The sequence below is a fragment of the Mchenga conophoros genome, linkage group LG4 (assembly GCF_057382185.1).
Source record: "Mchenga conophoros isolate Kocher_MC1m ecotype Shallow Benthic linkage group LG4, M_conophoros_male_GT1.1, whole genome shotgun sequence".
Classification (NCBI taxonomy): domain Eukaryota; kingdom Metazoa; phylum Chordata; class Actinopteri; order Cichliformes; family Cichlidae; genus Mchenga; species Mchenga conophoros.
The window spans coordinates 27,886,067-27,904,511 of NC_140529.1; the positions used below are offsets into that span (position 1 = coordinate 27,886,067).

An 18,445-nucleotide genomic window follows, 5' to 3' on the forward strand; every position below is an offset into this window, starting at 1 on the left:
ATGGAACCATTCCTAGACAAGGGCAGAAATGTTACCACGGACAATTTTTTCACATCGCTTTCACTTGCGCAAAAACTTCTTAGACGGAAAACCACCATCCTCGGCACAGTCAACAAGATTCGCAGGGAAATTCCTCAATCCACTAGACAGACAGATCGCAATGAATTCACCACTCAGGTATGTTGCAGGTCTTTTCTGGTTCTATGTTTATGTGTTTCATTGTGTGTAAAAGTGCTATGGAAATAACAATTTATCTTATTTCTTAGGTGTTTTCAACATCTGCTGCCACGCTGACGGCGTATGCGGCCAAACGGAAGAAGACAGTCTATATTCTTAGCAGCATGCACGGCGTGGTTCAGACTGATAACACTACCAAAAGGAAGCCAAACACTGTCACCCTTTACAACAAAACAAAGTGTGGCGTGGATGTGATGGACCAGATGGTTCGGGAGTACACTGTCCGCAGAGGAACACGGCGCTGGCCAGTTGCCGTGTTTTATAACATGATTGACATGGCAGCACTGAATGCACATGTGCTGTATCAAGCATGCTCCGGGACGAAGGAAAGACGGGTGGACTTCCTGGTGGAGCTTGCAAGGGAGTTAGCTCACTCTCATGTAGCTGCGAAGAAGGCAAGAAAAGAACAGTTGCCTTTGACACAACCCTCCACACCTAGCCCTGGAAAAAGAGCCATGTGTCAGGTCAAACACAATTGCAAGAACAATCATGCCACTGTGCGATGTGTTCACTGCAACAGATACACATGTGGTAAATGCAGACTACAGATACCATGGCAGTGCCAGGATTGTGAGTGATTGCTGAAAATGTCGAAATGTACTCACTCACTTTTTATAATTATTTGTAAAAATGTGTACAAATGGTTGATTTTTTGTACTGTTTTTATCAATAAATCTCAGCAACAAAGGACATACACCCATGTGTGTTGATTTCTCCCTAAGATGGCAAACTGAAACACTCCAAGTTGGTGACTTTTGGAGATTTGTTTCCCTGGATGATTGAGAATGCATCAAGATGAAACAAAAGGAAGCTCACCGCTTTTAGCAGCTCCCCCACCCCCTCATCCACACACCCCCACTCCCCTCCCTCCAGAATTCCCAGGTAACAACCCAATTTACATATGAATGACTAGCCAATTTAGCTTCCACTTGCCTGAAGCTAAAGCTTAGCTAAAAGCCTACCAGCCATTTGGCTGCTCTCCGGGTTTTAAAGGTAGAAAGGTAGAAGCCTGGGCCTTCCTAGTGTTAAGCGCAAACGCAAACGCAGGAGGCGTACAGCGAGGTTTCCGCTTCTCAGTAGGGCTCGGACCGCGGCTCACGAAAATCACCGTGTGTAACGCACAAGGTTGACGCACTGAGGCACGAAAAAAAAACGGGGAAAAAAGAGAGCAAAGCAAGCGAGCAGAAAAGATGTCTGAATCCAAGTACCGCGAGTGGATTCTGGACACTATCGACTCGCTGCGGTCTCGAAAAGCCCGGCCGGACTTGGAGAGGATTTGCCGAATGGTCCGGAGACGACACGGGTCCGAGCCCGACCGAACCTGCGCAGAACTGGAAAAACTGATCCAAGAACAGACCGTGCTGAAAGTTAACTACAAGGGCTCCATTTCGTACCGAAACGCCGCCAAGGTTCAGCGGAGAAGCAGAAAAAAAGAAGATGTGTCGTTAACAGCGGCTGCGAGAAGGAGCGCCGTGGAAGAAGCTAGTCACTCCGACTTGAGCAACGGGGACAGCGCTTTCGGTCCCGCTGACCAGGACGAGGAGGATTTGGAGGTATGTGGAGGCTGATGCTAGGAGGCACGTTTTCATTGTCATGTCACCTCACAGAAAATTAACAGGTGGGGGGATTGAACGACCACTGTTTGGTGTGTAAAAATAAAACATGTTTTGCCGTGTGTGTGAGAGTGTGTAAGGGAGTGGAGGGGGACGGTGAAGGGGAGTGATTTGCAAGTGCACCCGAAACTGCCGCAGACGGGGAGCGGCGGTTGGACCTCGCTCGAGCGCTGCCGAGGTGGAGAAGGGGAGGGGGAAAGAGAAAAAAAACTGAAGGTGCGCGTGAAGGGAGCGTGTGGCACAATTTGTTTCTTTCTTTTTTACACAGCGCGACAGTTTAAAAGCGCTTTAAATGGACGGCGTGAAAGCGCAAACACGGGACGGGGAAAAGTTGAACCGTCCTGTTCGTCCGCAACAACCCGAGCCTCCATTATCGGCAGCAGAAAGCGCTTTTCAAGCCCCAAACTCGGCGTTGAGGGAGGGGGAGGGGGGTGCTGTTAAGGTTCCGCAATGACAGTTGAGGTAGCCCGGAAGTTGAGAAAAGTGCACTTTCATAATAATGGCATGAAAACTGTGCCCCGCTGGTGGGAATTTTATTTCGAAACGTAAGTCTGGATGTGTGTCTCTTCATTCTCTGTCAACGTGGGAGTGGGTGAAGGAGGAGGAGGAGGGGGGTGGAAAAAAAGTCTCAAACACTGCGAATGTAGGAACCTGACGGGGGGACTGTGGGTCATTGTTGCATTTTTGGTTGTTTTATGCCAGGGAAACAAACGGGGCCCGCTGTTGTAAACAGTGTCGCTATAGCCGTGTCCTCAATCATATTTTTGACCGCCCATGGCTAGATTTCCACCGTTAGCCTCGGTCTATACTTCAAAATATGCCCATCGCAATGTGCAGTGTGCTAAAACAGACACAAAATCGACTGCAAGCGGTGACAAAGTAGTTACATTGTGGGTGCAATCACTTCATTTCACCAAACTGCGTTTCTTCTTCGAGCGATGGACGATTGCCGACGCAGTGCTTGAAGTCGAACCCCTAGATCCATTATCGGACGCACTGCCAAGCCCGGTCACGTCCAACGTCGTGGTGTTAGCTGTTTTTTTTGTTGTTGTTGTTGGTTTTTAATTTTATTGCTCATCACGTCCCGTACAGTGGCGACATCTCGTCTCTGTGTCTGCCAGCTGTGCGCCGACAGTATTTTAGGAGGAAAATCAGCACCACAAAGCTCTGAAATATGCAAGAGCCGGCAGAAAGCTGAAGTAACATAAAGCGACCGCAAACTGTTCGTCCGGCGCTAGATGGCGGATGTGCCCGTCCGATTTGGGTTAAGCCGAGATCAAATTGTTCTGTGAAAGGCGTGTGTGTTGCTACAAGACCGACTATGCGTGAATGCTTTGAACAGACCCCTCTGCGGGGTGTTAACCAGCTTTTGCCAGCATACGAGGGGGTCAAATGTAGACAGTGACGTGTCCGATAACGGACTCATTCGTGTGACTCTTTTCTGTCCAGTCGCTTTTGCTGTAAATCGTTGACCCGACGCAAAGTCAAAGTAGACTGGTAATCGCGTCGTCCGCTGCTCTTTCTGATCGGAGGGCTGTCCGTCGAGTTAAAGCTCGGCTTTTATCTCCGACTGGTCCGCCGTGCAGCGAGCGGCTCGGCCCTGGAAAGCTCTCTGTTTTTCTTTCATTTGACTATTTCCCTTATTTACAAAAAGAGCACAGACACAAAAACAAGGTCTATACCGCGTCTCCCAACTCCATGCGCACTTTGGAGGAAATTTGAGGAAAAACAACAAGAGCATGAACAAAAAACGCCTCCCATCGGCCCCTTTTGTGCTCTCGCGTGTTAAAATTATCAATCAAGTAGGCCTCTTAAAAAAAAAAAAACACGGGGACGCACAGAGTACGTCGGCGGCTCTGAGTGTTTGTGAGCCGAGATGTAAATCATGTTGGGCTGAGATCCCCAGGGGCGTTATGTTTTTGTGACCGTGCCTCGGTGAAAGTTGTGAGAAATGCAGTGCGACGGCTGAATGCCGTTCAAGCGGCTCTTTCCTCAGGAGCGGGGCGGGCTTTCGTGCGCTCATGTGCTCGACTGCTGGGTCTCGGACACGCAGTCGCACACGGCGTGATTTTTCACTCGGGGCGCCGTCGTCGAACCGCTCCAGCAAAAGGAATGTGTGCGTTCGTGAGAACTCTTAGCTGCCATGAAAAAAAGAAAAGACAAGATTGTGTTTAAATGTTTTAATGCAGCGGGGTACATGTTTGTGACGGGAGGGCTCGCACTCTGCGGAGTGAACGCTGTACCGCGGAAAGGGACGGAGGCATTCAAAGGCAATAATTTACCACCACCGCGGTCAAATTGCGACATCAGTACGAGCTTGCCTTCATGTGATACCCTCAGCCTACAATCAGTGCCTCTCAGTGTTCCCAACAATACCTTACAACCTTGTCGGGCTCAGCAGCTTTTTTTAAGTTGCTGCTAATAACAACTTGATGTCTCTTCCTGCTTTTTGTCCCCTCTCATCCAAATGAAGATTTAGAAACATCTAGAAAGCTTCTGTGCAAATGTGAAATCACGTTTCCCCCTCTGCTCCTGTGTTCCAGGCTGACACCTCTATAGCTATGGACACAGACAGCAATGCAGACGAGGAGGGGGGCGATGAGAGCCGGGATGGGCAGGAAAGACCCTCACCCAGCCACACACATGAAGATGCCACTGTGCACTGTGCCCCCGTGCGAGCTGTCTCTGCTCCCTGCTCTCCCTCTGGTGCTAGGCCCGGCCCCGGGTGCAGCCCTGGCTCCGCTCTGGACTGTGCCTCTTTCCAGAAGGCTGGTGAGAGGCCCAACTCCTTGCCCCCCTCCAGCCCCAGGGCCCTTGCACACAATGACTGGGCTTATGATTCTGCCGTCTGCCCAGCAGAGCGCCAGCACCCAGGAATGCAGAGAGACAAAGGTATTCACGGTGCTACACACAGAGCAACGTGCGCACAAAGCACTCTAATATCAGTTTATGTGCAAGCTTACGCTCAGCTTTGCGCTGGATATGAAAGAAGTCGATGGGAGCTTTTAAACACCTGTGTAATTATTTGTGGGATGTTGACAGTGACAACTGTAATGTAAGCCAGACACAGAGATGCAGGGGAAAATAATATATTCTCATAGCTTAGTGATGATCCAGTCTGAGGCGCATTCATCCATTTGGCTGTCATAAATTTCTCCTATTAGACTAAGTAGAATTTGGCAGGTCAGATGTGGACGATAATCAGCGTATAATTGGTGTTAATTGGCCCACTCTGTGTTAGCAGTGGCCATGAAGCCAGCGGCCCAGTCTGTAGCTCCTGCCCCCTGCGCTGTAAACAACGTAAAGAAAGATGATGGAAGCAAGGTGGAGGACAGAAGCGTCTCGTCTGACCAGTTGGTGCCAGACTCAGCAGCACGGCCGGTAAGGGCCTGTTTTTTCCTTTTGTGACGAACATCTGTATCTGTCCTCTGCTTCTTTGATCCCTCTGCTTCCTACCTGACATTGTCATGTTGAATTCATCTTTGTTCTCTCGTGTTTGACCAGCAGGATGAGACCAGGAATGCTTCTAATGGGAGATCACAAACACTGCCTTTGCTATCTGACAACTGTGAGTTACATAGTTTTCTCTTGTTTGTTTGTGTTTGTATAGCAGGCTTGCAGCTTCTATCTCTTTTGCAAAGCTTGACCACCGAATCGTTCTCTCACTTTGGAACATGGTTTCTAATAGAAAGGGAACTTAAGGAGGTTAACTAAATGTCAACATAATGGGCATAAAGGCTCCATTCTGGTTGTTATTTGGCTTTTTGTACCAGTACTTGCCTTCAGCATTGCTTACGATCTTTTGACTGCTTCACAAGCGTGTGCTGCTACCTGCTGTTCAGCTAGTACCCAATCTAGTTAGAGGTCATTGCAACACTTTGTCAGGACTGACTTGTAGAGATGGGATTTTTAGACTGTCCACAGATGCATGATATGAAGAAAAATGACTACATTACCACCACATAATCAATTAATGATTCAGGTATATCTTGTGGGCTCTTATTTTCATTCTTCCTTAAATTTGATTACATTTATTCCATCCTTTGTGGTGGGCAAAACACAGAAATCTCGTTTTAAAGTCTTTCAGCTTTTATCACTTTAACTTGAGACTTAGCCAGCAAAACAAAAGATGTTAAATGACAAATATATGTTCTTCACCACCACTGTTAAGTCATCTAGGCCCATGGCGATCATTAGGTGAACCTGATATGTTGGTACATTCCTAGTAAATCTGTGTTTGCGGGAAACAGTGAACTTTCAGATTTACTAAGGATCTGAGTCAGTTTTTAGGGTTAAAGTTTCTGTCCAGAAGAGACAGAGGCTTCCATTCTTGGTAGATGCTAGTGGAGGTCTTTAGTGTGTAAAAATGAATGTAGTTTGTTGTGTTTACAGGGAGAAACCTAAAGGTAAAACACCTCAAATTGACCATGGTAGTTCTTACTGCTAAATACCCAATAAGCTACATTGCAAGCCAGCTGTTAACCGATGCCTACAGTAATACAAAATCTGACACATAGATATAAACTGCATATGTGTGGGGTGTCATCTAAATCTGAATTTAACTAATCCTGAAATGGGCTTAGCCAGGATCTAATGTCTCCAATCTTTATCTAAAAGTGATCATTGCAGATCCCTACTTTATTTTGTTCTCTGTTTTATTACTTCAGGGATCTGTCAGTGACTTTACTCATGCCTGAATATCAAAGTGAAACCTGCATTTTTCTTTCCTAAGTGAGACATTGCACACTTACAATGCACAGTGGCAAAGCTGGCATGGAGTTTGCCTTGGAGGAGCGGTACCCATCTAAAACATGGCTGCGTCCTCGTCATGCATCATGTGTATGACAACAGGCCTGCCAGCATCCTGTGAAAGTGGTCCGGTGTAATAAGGGGCTGTATCAACACTCATTCACCGAGCCCTCACCTTACTGAGGTGTGAAGCAGCTCTAATAGAAAAACATACCATAACTGCAGACAACCCAGTATGACTACAAGAAGCTGGTCCAACATCGCTCTGCTGGATATCAGCGGAATGAGTTTGCACATTTAAAACTGGAGCTGCTTTTTTTTTTTTCCTTGAAGAAGATAAGTTAGAGCTCTGTTTTTCATTTTAAGACTTTTCTTTTTTTCTGTTTGTTACTCATAAGAGCTCAGGTTCAGTTCACTTTTTATGAATGAGCTGCCCTGCGGTCGATGCAGATATCATCTGCATTTGAGGAATTTTTACATTTATTATAATGTGATTTCTGTTTGTCAACAGGCACATTTAAGAAGGCAGACACATCATCCTTAACAGCAACTGATGACAATCTTCTGAATGGTGGTAAAGTGGATGACGTGTGAGTATCCTGTTAAAAAAAAAAAAAAATATATATATATATATATATAAGTACAAAATACAGCAACTGGCAGGATCTGAGCATTTAGCCATAATTACCTGTCAGCCATTTAATCTGCCAGCCTCAGCTCAGCATGCAGATAGTCCTTGACGGTGTTTGGCCCACACTTTTTGGCAAATTGTCCAGATTATCAGTTCACCTTTGCTGAGGGACAGCACTTAAAATAATTATAGTAAACTACCCTGTGGGTCATGTAAAAGCTTGAAAATGAAACAAAACAAGACATTACCTGCACACGGATGCCATATTGAGGTTTTGTGACTCTTCTTGATTTATTTTTAAATCCTGTAATCCACCAGGTCTGTGAAGAAGGAGAAGATGAGCCAGAACTTGTTGCAGTGGACTGTGGCAGATGTGGCCAGTTATTTCTCAGCTGCAGGATTTCCCGAGCAGGCTGTCGCTTTTCGAACACAGGTTAGTGCAGCGGTACAGAGCTGCTACAGAGAGCATTGCTCATACATCAGAGTCAAACCTAACATACTCCATCACTTCATGGATTTTGTTTTAATGTATTATTTTTTTCGAGGCTCTGTATATACACTATGAGTCTGTTGCACTGTTCAAAACTGAAGAATGGTGCCGTTGGGTTAAATACTCAAAGCATATCTTTAGAAACCCAAGCGTAATTCTAATTAAATTCTTTTCCCTCTTTTGCAGGAAATTGATGGGAAGTCTCTTCTTTTGATGCAGCGTAGTGACGTATTGACCGGGCTGTCCATCCGACTCGGCCCTGCCCTCAAAATCTACGAGCGCCATGTAAAAGTGCTGCAGAGGACCCATTTCCTGGAATGCGAAGACCTTTGAAGTGGCGATTGACATGGCAGACTGCTGCATTGACTCAAACTTCCATTTAGCGCCCCCTCTCACTACTGCCCACTTTCATATACAGTATGTGTAGAGGGTGTGTGGTGGAGGGTTTCGGTGGAATTGACTTTCACTGTGAGAATGACCAGAAACTGAAACACAGTCGTCCTACCTCTCATTACGGTCTTTAGTTTTCAGATGGTTTTCATTTCACTCATTGCAACCCCGTTATGGAGGGAAGAGACCGCTGCATTCCGAGTGTTTTAAAGCGGTGCAGCAGCAACCTTTCTGCAAGAGTAAAACACTGGGAAAGTGAAAAGTTTAAGCCTTCCAACCAAGTGGACCACCTACACAGACATGGCTGTGGACACAGTGCTGTCGCAGCTTTGGATGTCCCCTCTGTGTCTGTTACCACACATTCTGTTTACCCAGAAACTGTTAGTCACAGAAAACAAAGCACAGCAATTGTGCAGTTTGCTTTTTTTCCCCCTTTAATTTCTTTTTATTTCATGTGATGAGTGCTGGAGAAGTCAGACTATCCAAGTACCTGCATTATTAGGGCTGCCCTTTATATCTTGTTTTTCTTTGAAGCCTTGATAATCAGCAGTGAATAGTTGACAATTTTATAACTAAAGCATCATCTGACAGGTGCTGTGCAGAGAGAATGAACAGCAGGACAACAATGGGAGCTAGAGCTCCATTGCAAACCAGTACTTTTCATAGTTTTTTTTTTAACTTGCTAAATAGGTATGAAAGTCACTAATTAGCAGCAGTGAGGTGAACTAAAGCATGACAATCACTGCTGAGAGTCATATGCTGTGCACTCAAGCTCAGATCTTATGGGTTTGTGTTTTTTCCACATTGAGAAAGAAAAAAGTTCCACCTACACGATGAAAAAATATCATTGCCACCAGTAGCTGCTGTTTTGGATTATTTCTTCAGTACCTTTTATAACACTGAGGCCCTTTTCAGACATGGGATATGTGACATTGGTGTCTAAGCGACTGCACTGTCATTCAAACGTAAGCCACTTTCCTGTTAATATTCCTCTCGATTTCATTCAGACACACCCGCAACAGTGACGGAGGCCCGCGGCACACGTGCATCGCAGAGGAATGTTTTACTGCGAATCAGGTCCGGAACAAAGTGTCAATGTGTATTTGTTATTGCTCTTTAGGGCATTCTCTAGTGCATGTCTGAAAGGGGCTGGAGATATAACCAACACTTGAGCTGATATGCTACAACCTGAGGTTTTTTTTTTTTTTTTTTTTGGTTTTTTTCTCCTTGTATTGTCTTAATTAAAAATGACTGTGGTCCAACAATACAGTTGCACTTTGGGGAACGATTGCAAATAGATGTGACCAGAATATGTGCAACCTAAAGGAACTTGCTTTTACACATACACAAAATAAACCTGCAAGAAATGTTGTTGTAATACTGAATATATTGTGAGACATTCAACGGAGCTGCTCAGAATCTGTTTACAAACAGATATCTCGATGAAATGCAATATTTTATCTTCTCTTATTCCTTTATAATTTTGTCTCGTCTCTCTTTGTGTTTTGATCTAAGCCAGCCACTTGAATTGTAACATTCCACATAATGTAGTCCGCATCTCCAGTGTATTTCCCTCCACGTTTTATCTGTAACACAACAGACACTTTTGCGGAGTTGCAAATAAAACTCGTGTCTCCGCTAAGTTGTTTTGTGAGAGTTTATTACCCTTAAATCAACAGTACACCGAAAAGCAATTGTTTCATTGGTTCGGTGACTTAAAGTAATGTAAACAAACCTTACACTACAGATGGAAATCCCTGCAAAAAATATCTATTTTTCAGTAACAAATTCACTCATCTGATCTTCAAATTCAGCTTTGTGTGAAAAGCGCCTTCAGGGGAAACACAATTCATAACAGTGAATAAACTTCATAAGAGAACAGTGTTAGTATAAAGGTCAGTAAGTAGAGTATTGCATGAGCTGCGTGACACCACCAAGTTTTCAGCTCCAGGCTGCATAGTAAGAATACTTTTGATAAAATTTCACTGATTGGGCTGATAAAAGCTACGATTTCTTTTTAAACTTTTGAATATTGTGCAACACATAAAAAGAATAAATAAAAAGGACATCTTTTATCTTCTAGATTGCATATAACATTAAAATAAGACTTTATTGCATTTCACTAGCTTCCTTTCAATGTGACAGTCCTTCAGTTACCAGTCCAGCACTGTAAATGCCGCTCCTTATTACCTCAGCGCACAGTCCCTGACATCCAGGGGGATGCATGGGCCCTTAAAAAGGACCGCTACCAGTGAGGAGTTGGATGGGTGTAGCAGCTGTTGTTGCCTGTGCTTAGATCTACAGGATGAAGGGCAGTATGGAGGAGCGCAGGGTGGGATAATCCCTAAACTCCTTTAAGTAGCTGCGGTGTTTGCCTTTAGCCCAAACCGTCATCTGGATGAAGGCCACAAGAGTGAAGAAAGCCACAGGCACACACTGGGTCATCACTGTGAAGCCGATCCAGGAGCCGACCTGTGAGTAATAAGTTACAGACACACACACAGAGTGCATAGAGAATGATGGTACAGTTACAGAACATAACCACCAGATGGCAATGCATCTTTCCTTGCGAGGATAAAATGCAGCACTGTACAATGAAATGTTAACCTTTAGCGTTCTAGTAGAGTAACATTAAAAAATACTAATAACACCAAAATGAGCATAGACCCAGAAAATTTCCCTTAAATAAATATATAAATACTGGATGTTATAGATTCATCTACCTAAGGAAAAAGGGTGAACTTCACCGAAATATGGAGTTTGATTTGGGCTTACCTCATATGTGTAGTTCGGACAAGAGACCAGCCAAAAGATCCAGGTGAAGGGGTTTTTTGTTGGATAAGGAATCTTCTTGGTTTTGGAGCCTGAAACGAAGGGTAAACTCAAACTGCACTGTGCGTTTAAAAGGAAATCAGTAAGAAAAGGAGACTGAAAATCACACGTATTGCTGCAAAACGCTCACCTGGTGTTTTGAGGTTACGAAGCGCCACGTGGATGGAAAAATTCCCTATTTGACAGAACTGTGGGGATAAAGATATTCAAAAATGAGCATTCAACAGGATGGTGGGTTTAAAATGTGGAAGGTGACTCTCAGAGAGCTGAAGCTTACCAGGAAAATGTAAAGACCTGCATTCACCTGCTGCTGCCCGTAATCTGTTGACGTGTCACAGAAAAATGGATTAAGATAGAAGTTGGCATTGACTGATGAGCTAAAGTGAGAATGAAAGTGGTCAGCACTTACAGGGTGTGGTGTAGAGAGGGTGGTTAATGTAGTATGCCATCCAAGCTGCAGTAGACCAGTAATAGCCACAGTTCTGGCATAGAAAGCAGGACTATTATAAGTCAAAGTGTCTAGATATTGCTCCACATAGATTTCTAAGAAGAGTAACCCCAAACAAAGTAATAACTACAATGCACAAAGCTTTTAATGTGCAGCACAGTTACCTTAAATATGTTCCTGAGAGGCATGGTCCCATGGGAGATACGATGGACAAACAGTGTCTCCAGAATCCTCTTGATGTAGTGGAAGGAGTGACATATGCAGGCCAAACTGCAACAAGACACACAAGCACAAAGACACACTTACATATTTAGCTGTGATTAATACATCGCCCCGCTGCAGTCCATTACACTTGGCGCTGACTCAGTGTCAACATAGCAATATGCTTCCCAACTGTTTGTCATGCTGACGGGGGAGGCGGGGGGTCTGTGCAAAGCCCGGGATTGTGTGAAACACTGCACCAACATCACAACAGATCTCTGAAAACATGGGAAAGCCGACACTCACTGTACGATCCAGTGCTTGCTGCTAGTGAAGTCATACTTTGGAGAGTAGATGAAGGGAAGGCGGAAGTAGAACATTAAGTAGATGATCAGCGGGCCAGCACACTCTGCCAGGAACACCTGAAGTGAGTGAGGAGACACATGTGCTTTAAGTCAAGGGTTCTCAAAGCTTTGTGACCAAGGGCCAGTTAAGGGATTTGTGTGGAAAGCTGCACATATTAAAAAAATGCACACATTAAAGGAGAAATGTGGTTTGGCAGTATTTTATCTTGGCCTGTTTTTCATTTTATTCAGTATAATCAGTTACATTCTTTGGCAGCAGGAGTAGGATGGTTTAGTGGGATATGATGGCTGGAAGTGAAGAGTTCCAGCTGGATGTTAGAAATGCTACTATACTCACTGGCCACTTCTTTAGGTACACCTGTTTGCCTGCTCTTTTCAACAAATATCTAACCAACCAGTTACATTTATATAGCCTACGAAGGAATATTAGGGCCTCATTTCAGACGGATCAGACGGAAAAGCGCACAAGAGTGGATTTGTACAAAATGAAATAGCTGGTATTGGAAAGATGCAAGGTTATCGATGGTTACACCCCGGTCCAATAAGAGGATGTATGTTGTGTCACAAGACGGCGGATCAATTTGTTTCACTAACTCATCTAAACAAGGCATTTTTTAGTGGGTATAGCAAACATGGTAGTTTGTCTTGAAACAAAAATGATAATCTCAACATTTCGTCTTTTTTCTCAAAATAATCGTTAATGTTTTTTTCATTAATGTGGCCCTAATAAATACTCAATCTTACATAGAATCAACTCAATCCACTTTTGCATGTAGACATGCCCCAGGCAGTCTGCTGAAGTTCAAACCGAGCATCAGAATGGGAAAAAAAGTGATTTAAGCTACTTTGAATGTGACATTGTTTTTTGTGTCAGAGTGCTAGTCTGAATATTTCGGAAACTGGTGCCATAACAACCATATCAAGGATTTATACAGAATGGTCCAAAAAAAGAGAAAACATCCAGTGAGTGGCAGTTATTTGGGTAAAAAGTCCTTGCTGATGTCAAAGATGAGATGAAAATGGCCAGTCTGCTTCCTGCTGATAGGAAGGCAACAACAACTCAACCACTCGTTAGAACCAAGGTATGCAAAAGAGAATCTCTGAACACCCAACACACTGAAGCTTGAAGCGGATGGACTACAGCAGAATAACACATCATGTCACAAAGGTTTGGTCAAACTGCGTTCTTAAACATAGCTTGAACAACTCAGAATCCATTACTTTTCTTCATGGATGTGCAGCTGACAAATCTGCACCGTGTGGCTCTGTTTCAACAAAATGAACCAAATTCTCTGAGGAATGTTTTCAGCACATTGTTGAATCTCTGTCATTAACATTAAGGCAGTTCTGAAGATCGAAGAGGGTCCAAACCCTTTGCTGGGATAAAGTGTATCTAATAAAGTGACTTTAGTATATTTATCATAATATGATATCATAACAACATATGACCTGTCGATGAATGAAAAGTTAAAAACAAATCAGGGGTTGCATAAGTTAATACCAGGACTACAGCTTTAAATGCTTTTAACTCAGTACCATAAATTCTGGTAGCTTTCAAATTACAGAAATTAACATAGCCTAATTATTGACTGAAATCCATTTAGAATGATAGTTTGTCGGTATAAACCCTATGCCACAGGGAGAACATGCAACTGACACCTGACATGCTCACCAGCTCACTAACAGCTGACACCAGCGTGGCTCTGGTTTCAACAGTCTCACTTGTTAAAGCCACCATGGATCAAAAAGGTCTGTCTACCTCACCTAAGCATTAGGAACAAATCAGTTACAGTAATACTCCTCCTCATATTCAGTATGTACGCATAGACCAGATGAGATACTGGGACAGCTTGTAACACCCGCTTTAAGATCAAGTGACACAGCTGTGAAACAGATCCCCGAATCAGCACCTTCGGCGGAGGCCTGGCTCAGCATGCCTGACTGGTAGCTACTTCTGATCGCTGCTCGTCCACCCACACTGGCATCAGACTAAAGGCATTTTTCTCAGATTGTCTCAGGGTTTGACGGGGAATGAAAAGACTGGGTGGGCATGGGTGAGTAAAGAGCAGCAATGAAACGGGAGTGAGTGGTCAGGAGGGATAAACGCCTCAGGGGGGAAATGAGGCCATGAGATTAAATGTCCTAGGACAGAGGACATGCAGTGCAAGAGGTGGGGGTAGTGCAGGGGGGACGCCACAGTAAATCAACTCTACCTGTCACTGTAGGCTGATATTTATATTCAAGAGTTATTGAGTGGGTGAAAGGGTGTCTTTGTATATTTAAAGTGCAAGAATGTTAAAAGATCGTGTCGAGGGGTTTGCATGTTTTAGCATAATAAGTGCAAAGCAGTTTTTGAAAAGCAGTTCTCTTTAAGTGATAGTCAGCAGATTAAAAACAATCCAGCTGTGGCTGAGTCATATCCAAAAGCCAATTGTGCAAACATGAGAATTAAATCCTTTCTTCTAATACAATTATGAGTCTTTAGAGTATATTTAAATCCCAGAGCAGAGGCATTACAGAGCAATGTGTTCATGACTTGACACACAACACTAAATCCAAATGTTGTGTGTCTGTGTACAGGTGGACTTACAGTTCCCCACGTGAGCTGGGGTCCCAGGTCACTGAAGTAAAAGCTGGCTGTGGTTCCCACAGGAAGTGTCTGGAGAATGTCCTCATCTCTGAGACACTTTGCCTCTGAGACAAAAACAGTCACCATCACGACCTGCTCTGTAATCTAGATAAATGCTTTAAAAACAAAAAAGGTGGCAGACTTACTTGGATCTAAGCGTAGGGACTGTCGGGCCGGATACCACTTAGGATCTGTCAAAATGGGGAGGAACTTTACTATTAGTATTCTGAAGAGATTCTTTGTGGTCCAAGTGTCTCACTGCTGTAGCTGCTTTCGTGTTTGTACTGAACATCGCTACCAGATTTAATGTAATTCGGATTCAGCAAAGTCAGCAAGAGTCATTTTGGATGTCGTGCAGGATGAACTTACATGATTTGTGAAACAAAGCTTTAATATCCAAAACAGTGGCAGTTGGCTCCACCTAAAATCAAAATAAAAAAAATAAATTTTGTTAAAGATTGTGTTATTACCAGCAGCACAAAAAACAAAGCTGAAATCATTCCTGCTGTCTTGATCAATTTTGTTTTGATTCCTTGTGAAACTTGTCAGGCTCGTCGACTCTGTTATGAGCCCTCCTTCTACGGACATAGCTTGTAACATTTACACTAGCTACTAATCAAGCCTATCTGCGATGCGGGCATGTGCTGTAACTGAAACAGAAAATTCCTGTCAGATGAGGAGGGAATTCTCACCTCCTAACTGCAACCTCAATAGAAACATAACTGATAATGGCTGCACTCGACTGGGCAAACTGTGAAACAGATGATTATCTTTAAAGAGCATCCATGTGTTCAAAGCAACCGTTCTGTATTTTCTTGGCTTCGCTGCAGAGTAAGATCAGGTTTTGCCGCTTGCAGCACAGACTTAACATGTATAAAATATGAAACTTTCAGAGGAGTGAGAACAAGGTGATAAATCAATCCACTCTATGGCATGCTAATGTTTCGAGGCCTTTCTTTTAAATAGGACTTTAGTTATGTGGCTGCAATCAAAGTGATCTGCTGGCTGTTAACATTTTTAAAAAAAAAATCATTAAGCTAAATATAAAAGGTGAGTGTAATTAAATAAAGACCCTTTTGACATCCTCTCACTCACCTTGTCCAGCAGCAATAGCTTCTCCTTTGTCTTTAAATCCACAATCTCCACCTCAAAGTAAACAATCCTTTTGGCCTTTTTGGGGGCTTTTGGTTTTGGCCTCGGTGCGGCTTTCTTCTCAGGCTCTAGTGCATCTGCCTTCTTTGCCTCTAATGCGAGCACATCCATGACACTGTTTGATCCCAAACCTCAATAGCGTGGGGAAATAATCTGTGATATGTCCAGTGACGCTGGTTGTGCTCCACTGGTATGTGTAACAGCTACCAGCTCGTCTCCAGAGAAGCTGTTAGTCCAGTTCAAGAGTCTCTTGTGTCTCTCAGACTCAGTGAATATCCTTCCACTTTCGGAGTTTCTTCCACAGAGGAGTGACCGTAAACACTTGAGGCAATGGCACTGAGCAGAAGTCGGAGGAGAGCTAGTCTAAAACCATGAAGTAGACCTGCTCTTCACCTGAACAGAATCCTGTTCAAGATCCACAGCCCCCACATCACGCAGCAAAATGCACTGAAGACGAAACTGGAGAGGCCCAAGACATAATCCATAGCGCGCCATTTGCGAGGCTAAATATAAGTCGCCTGATTTGCTCTGCTCCGGCTTGGTAACCTTGGGAAGCCACATACAGTACAACCTTAGCCGGTGACAGATGCCAACATTTTCTCATTAGACCTATAAGACACATCTGCTCCCCGCTCTGCTCCTCGCTTGGTCACACAGTGAGGGGTCCCACTGAAAACCTGATCAGTCAGATGAAAGATCTCCACATGCCCACACATCCCTCTATCCCCCAAACCACCTGTGAGGGTTGTTTTCTCGTTCTGAAAAACCACAACAAAGACAAACCTGTTTATTCAGGGCCTGCGTCAGGTCACAGTTTGTGTGCCGAACACATTCTGAAACACTTCAAGGGGGTTTGTTTTGAGAGGCGGGTGATAAAAATTCTGATTGGGAGAACATCAGAGATGCCTTTCATTGCACTGGGTCAGCTCATCATTGCAAATAGCCAGCTGCATATCTATAGTCCAGTGTTGGGGAGTAACGGAATACATGTACCGCCGTTACGTATTTAAAATACAAAATATGAGTAACTGTATTCCGTTACAGTTACCGTTTAAAAAGGTGGTATTCAGAATACAGTTACTTTGTTGAAATAAATGGATTACACTGCGGTACTTTCCTGTTTCATTTTGTCGCGGGTCAGGACTGTTTGGGTTTTGTTTGACAGCTACGTGCTGTTGTTCCAGGCGGCAGCGCTACGGTTGCCATGGTTACAGGGCGACGCTCTCTCTCTCTCTCTCTCTGCGACTGTGTGTTTCCTGGGTGAGAGAGCGCCTTTTCGTTGTTGTTGTTGTTGTTGTGCTAAGCTAACAGGCAGAATGCTACAAGCATAGCTCTAAAGAATGTAGCATCATGGGCAGTGTAGTCCGTGCTGCAGGGAGAATGGACTGCCATACACATTATGGGTCTGTGAGCGCGAGGAGGGAGAGAGAAAAAGGGGAGTGGAAAGGTTGGAGTTGTCATCGAGGAAAAACGGGAGCTGGAAGCATGTAAATATAATAATAACCACTTCAGCCAAGAAGAGTGCCTGACGAGCCCAGTTGTAAGTAAGCTATTAAGACTCGACTGTACACCGTGTTCGTGTTTTCCTCCGAAAACAATAAGTTCCGTTGGAGCCGTCTTTCAACGTCTCTCTCTGTCTCTCGCAAGAAAAGTTGACCCACACAACAAAGTAAAGCTATTTTTCGGCTATGAGCCGACAGGGACCCCGCCGTATTAGTCAGAGGTCCCTTTACTACAGCTCGGAGTCGCGGACCTTCAGTAATAGTAATAAATCACACAGCAATAGTACATTCACGTTGTTGTAAAAAGCATGATAATATATTAAGTAATCCAAAGTATTCAGAATACGTTACTGTCATTGAGTAACGTAACGGAATACGTTACAGAATACTGTAACGATGGTTAAGTGTTATTGTACAGTGACATGTTGGTGATCTCTGCACACTGTTGTTGTTCCTTTAAGATTCATGTTTGGTTGTGGTGTACAGGAAGGGGTGGGTGGGACCTGGTTGTTCTGTGTGTGTGCCAGGCTGAAGAGAGGGGGAGTTCGAGAGCGCTTCCCCCTGAGTTAACAACCCGCTGGCTTATGTGCCAAATAAACGGACAAACTGAGACCCCAACCGTCTGGTTCTTGTGAACGTTACATTGGTGTCAGAAGTGAAGAAAGAAAAAAGAACCCCAGAACGCCCGACACCCTGTTGCTGGCGACGCTTGCCGTTACGAGACGAGGATGTTGCCGGGCAAGATTAAGAAGGAGACGGAGGAGAGGGAGGTTCGTCCGCGCTCGCCCGCCCATGGAGTGAGGGAAACGGCGCTGCGGCTGTCTGCCGAGGCTGGATTTTCTCCAGGTTTGACTAGGCTCGGGAACTGTTCGCACAGCGGCCGCGATTCCGGCGGGAAGGAGTCGACCTCGCTTGGCGCGCCGTCACGTGATGTAAACAAACATGGCGGCGCCCAGCAAGCTGCAGCGAATATAAAAACGCCTAAGTTCAGCGGCAAGACGCCATGGGAAGTGTTTATCGCACAGTTCGAGCTGTTAGCTGTCGCAGCTGGCTGGTCTGAGGAACATAAAGCTCTCCAACTGGCTTTGTGTCTGTGTGAGGATGCAGCTGCATGCCTGCTGCTGCTGACCGAGGAGCAGAGGGGAGATTATAATGCTCTGGTCGGAGCACTTCAGAGGCGCTTCGGGCAGTATAACCAACCAGTGC

General features: G+C 44.5%; 2 protein-coding genes across 5 annotated transcripts; one reads left to right on the top strand and one right to left on the bottom strand.

Annotated features, from left to right (window-relative positions):
• The first annotated feature begins 1,282 nt into the window (after positions 1–1,282).
• samd1a (sterile alpha motif domain containing 1a) lies at positions 1,283–9,755 on the top strand. 4 transcript variants are annotated; one of them, XM_085271469.1, is made up of 7 exons: positions 1,283–1,790; positions 4,394–4,742; positions 5,092–5,231; positions 5,355–5,418; positions 7,111–7,189; positions 7,549–7,663; positions 7,907–9,755. In XM_085271469.1, the coding sequence occupies exons 1-7, from the start codon at positions 1,428–1,430 to the stop codon at positions 8,051–8,053; spliced, it is 1,257 nt and encodes a 418-aa protein (XP_085127595.1). In that variant the 5' UTR covers positions 1,283–1,427; the 3' UTR covers positions 8,054–9,755. The 4 variants fall into 4 exon arrangements, with proteins under 4 accessions (XP_085127595.1, XP_085127596.1, XP_085127597.1 ...); XM_085271470.1 differs by having other exon boundaries at positions 5,358–5,418; XM_085271471.1 differs by having other exon boundaries at positions 5,095–5,231.
• On the bottom strand, positions 9,730–16,870 carry tecra (trans-2,3-enoyl-CoA reductase a). Its single transcript, XM_085271473.1, has 11 exons — positions 15,681–16,870; positions 14,955–15,006; positions 14,732–14,776; positions 14,547–14,650; positions 11,898–12,013; positions 11,555–11,660; positions 11,352–11,424; positions 11,220–11,263; positions 11,073–11,130; positions 10,886–10,974; positions 9,730–10,582 (listed from the first exon to the last, which is right to left on the bottom strand). The coding sequence occupies exons 1-11, from the start codon at positions 15,846–15,848 to the stop codon at positions 10,409–10,411; spliced, it is 1,029 nt and encodes a 342-aa protein (XP_085127599.1). The 5' UTR covers positions 15,849–16,870; the 3' UTR covers positions 9,730–10,408.
• Between the last annotated feature and the right edge of the window lie 1,575 nt (positions 16,871–18,445).

Excerpts from the sequence above, each read along its gene's own strand:
- samd1a (XM_085271469.1), top strand. The coding sequence starts at position 1,428 with ATGTCTGAATCCAAGTACCGCGAGTGGATTCTGGACACTATCGACTCG. Across the intron at positions 1,791-4,393 it reads AGGACGAGGAGGATTTGGAG|GCTGACACCTCTATAGCTAT; the intron begins GTATGTGGAGGC and ends CCTGTGTTCCAG. Across the intron at positions 7,664-7,906 it reads CTGTCGCTTTTCGAACACAG|GAAATTGATGGGAAGTCTCT; the intron begins GTTAGTGCAGCG and ends CCTCTTTTGCAG.
- tecra (XM_085271473.1), bottom strand. The coding sequence starts at position 15,848 with ATGGATGTGCTCGCATTAGAGGCAAAGAAGGCAGATGCACTAGAGCCT. Across the intron at positions 15,007-15,680 it reads AGCTATTGCTGCTGGACAAG|GTGGAGCCAACTGCCACTGT; the intron begins GTGAGTGAGAGG and ends TTTTGATTTTAG. Across the intron at positions 11,661-11,897 it reads AGCAAGCACTGGATCGTACA|TTTGGCCTGCATATGTCACT; the intron begins GTGAGTGTCGGC and ends GTCTTGTTGCAG.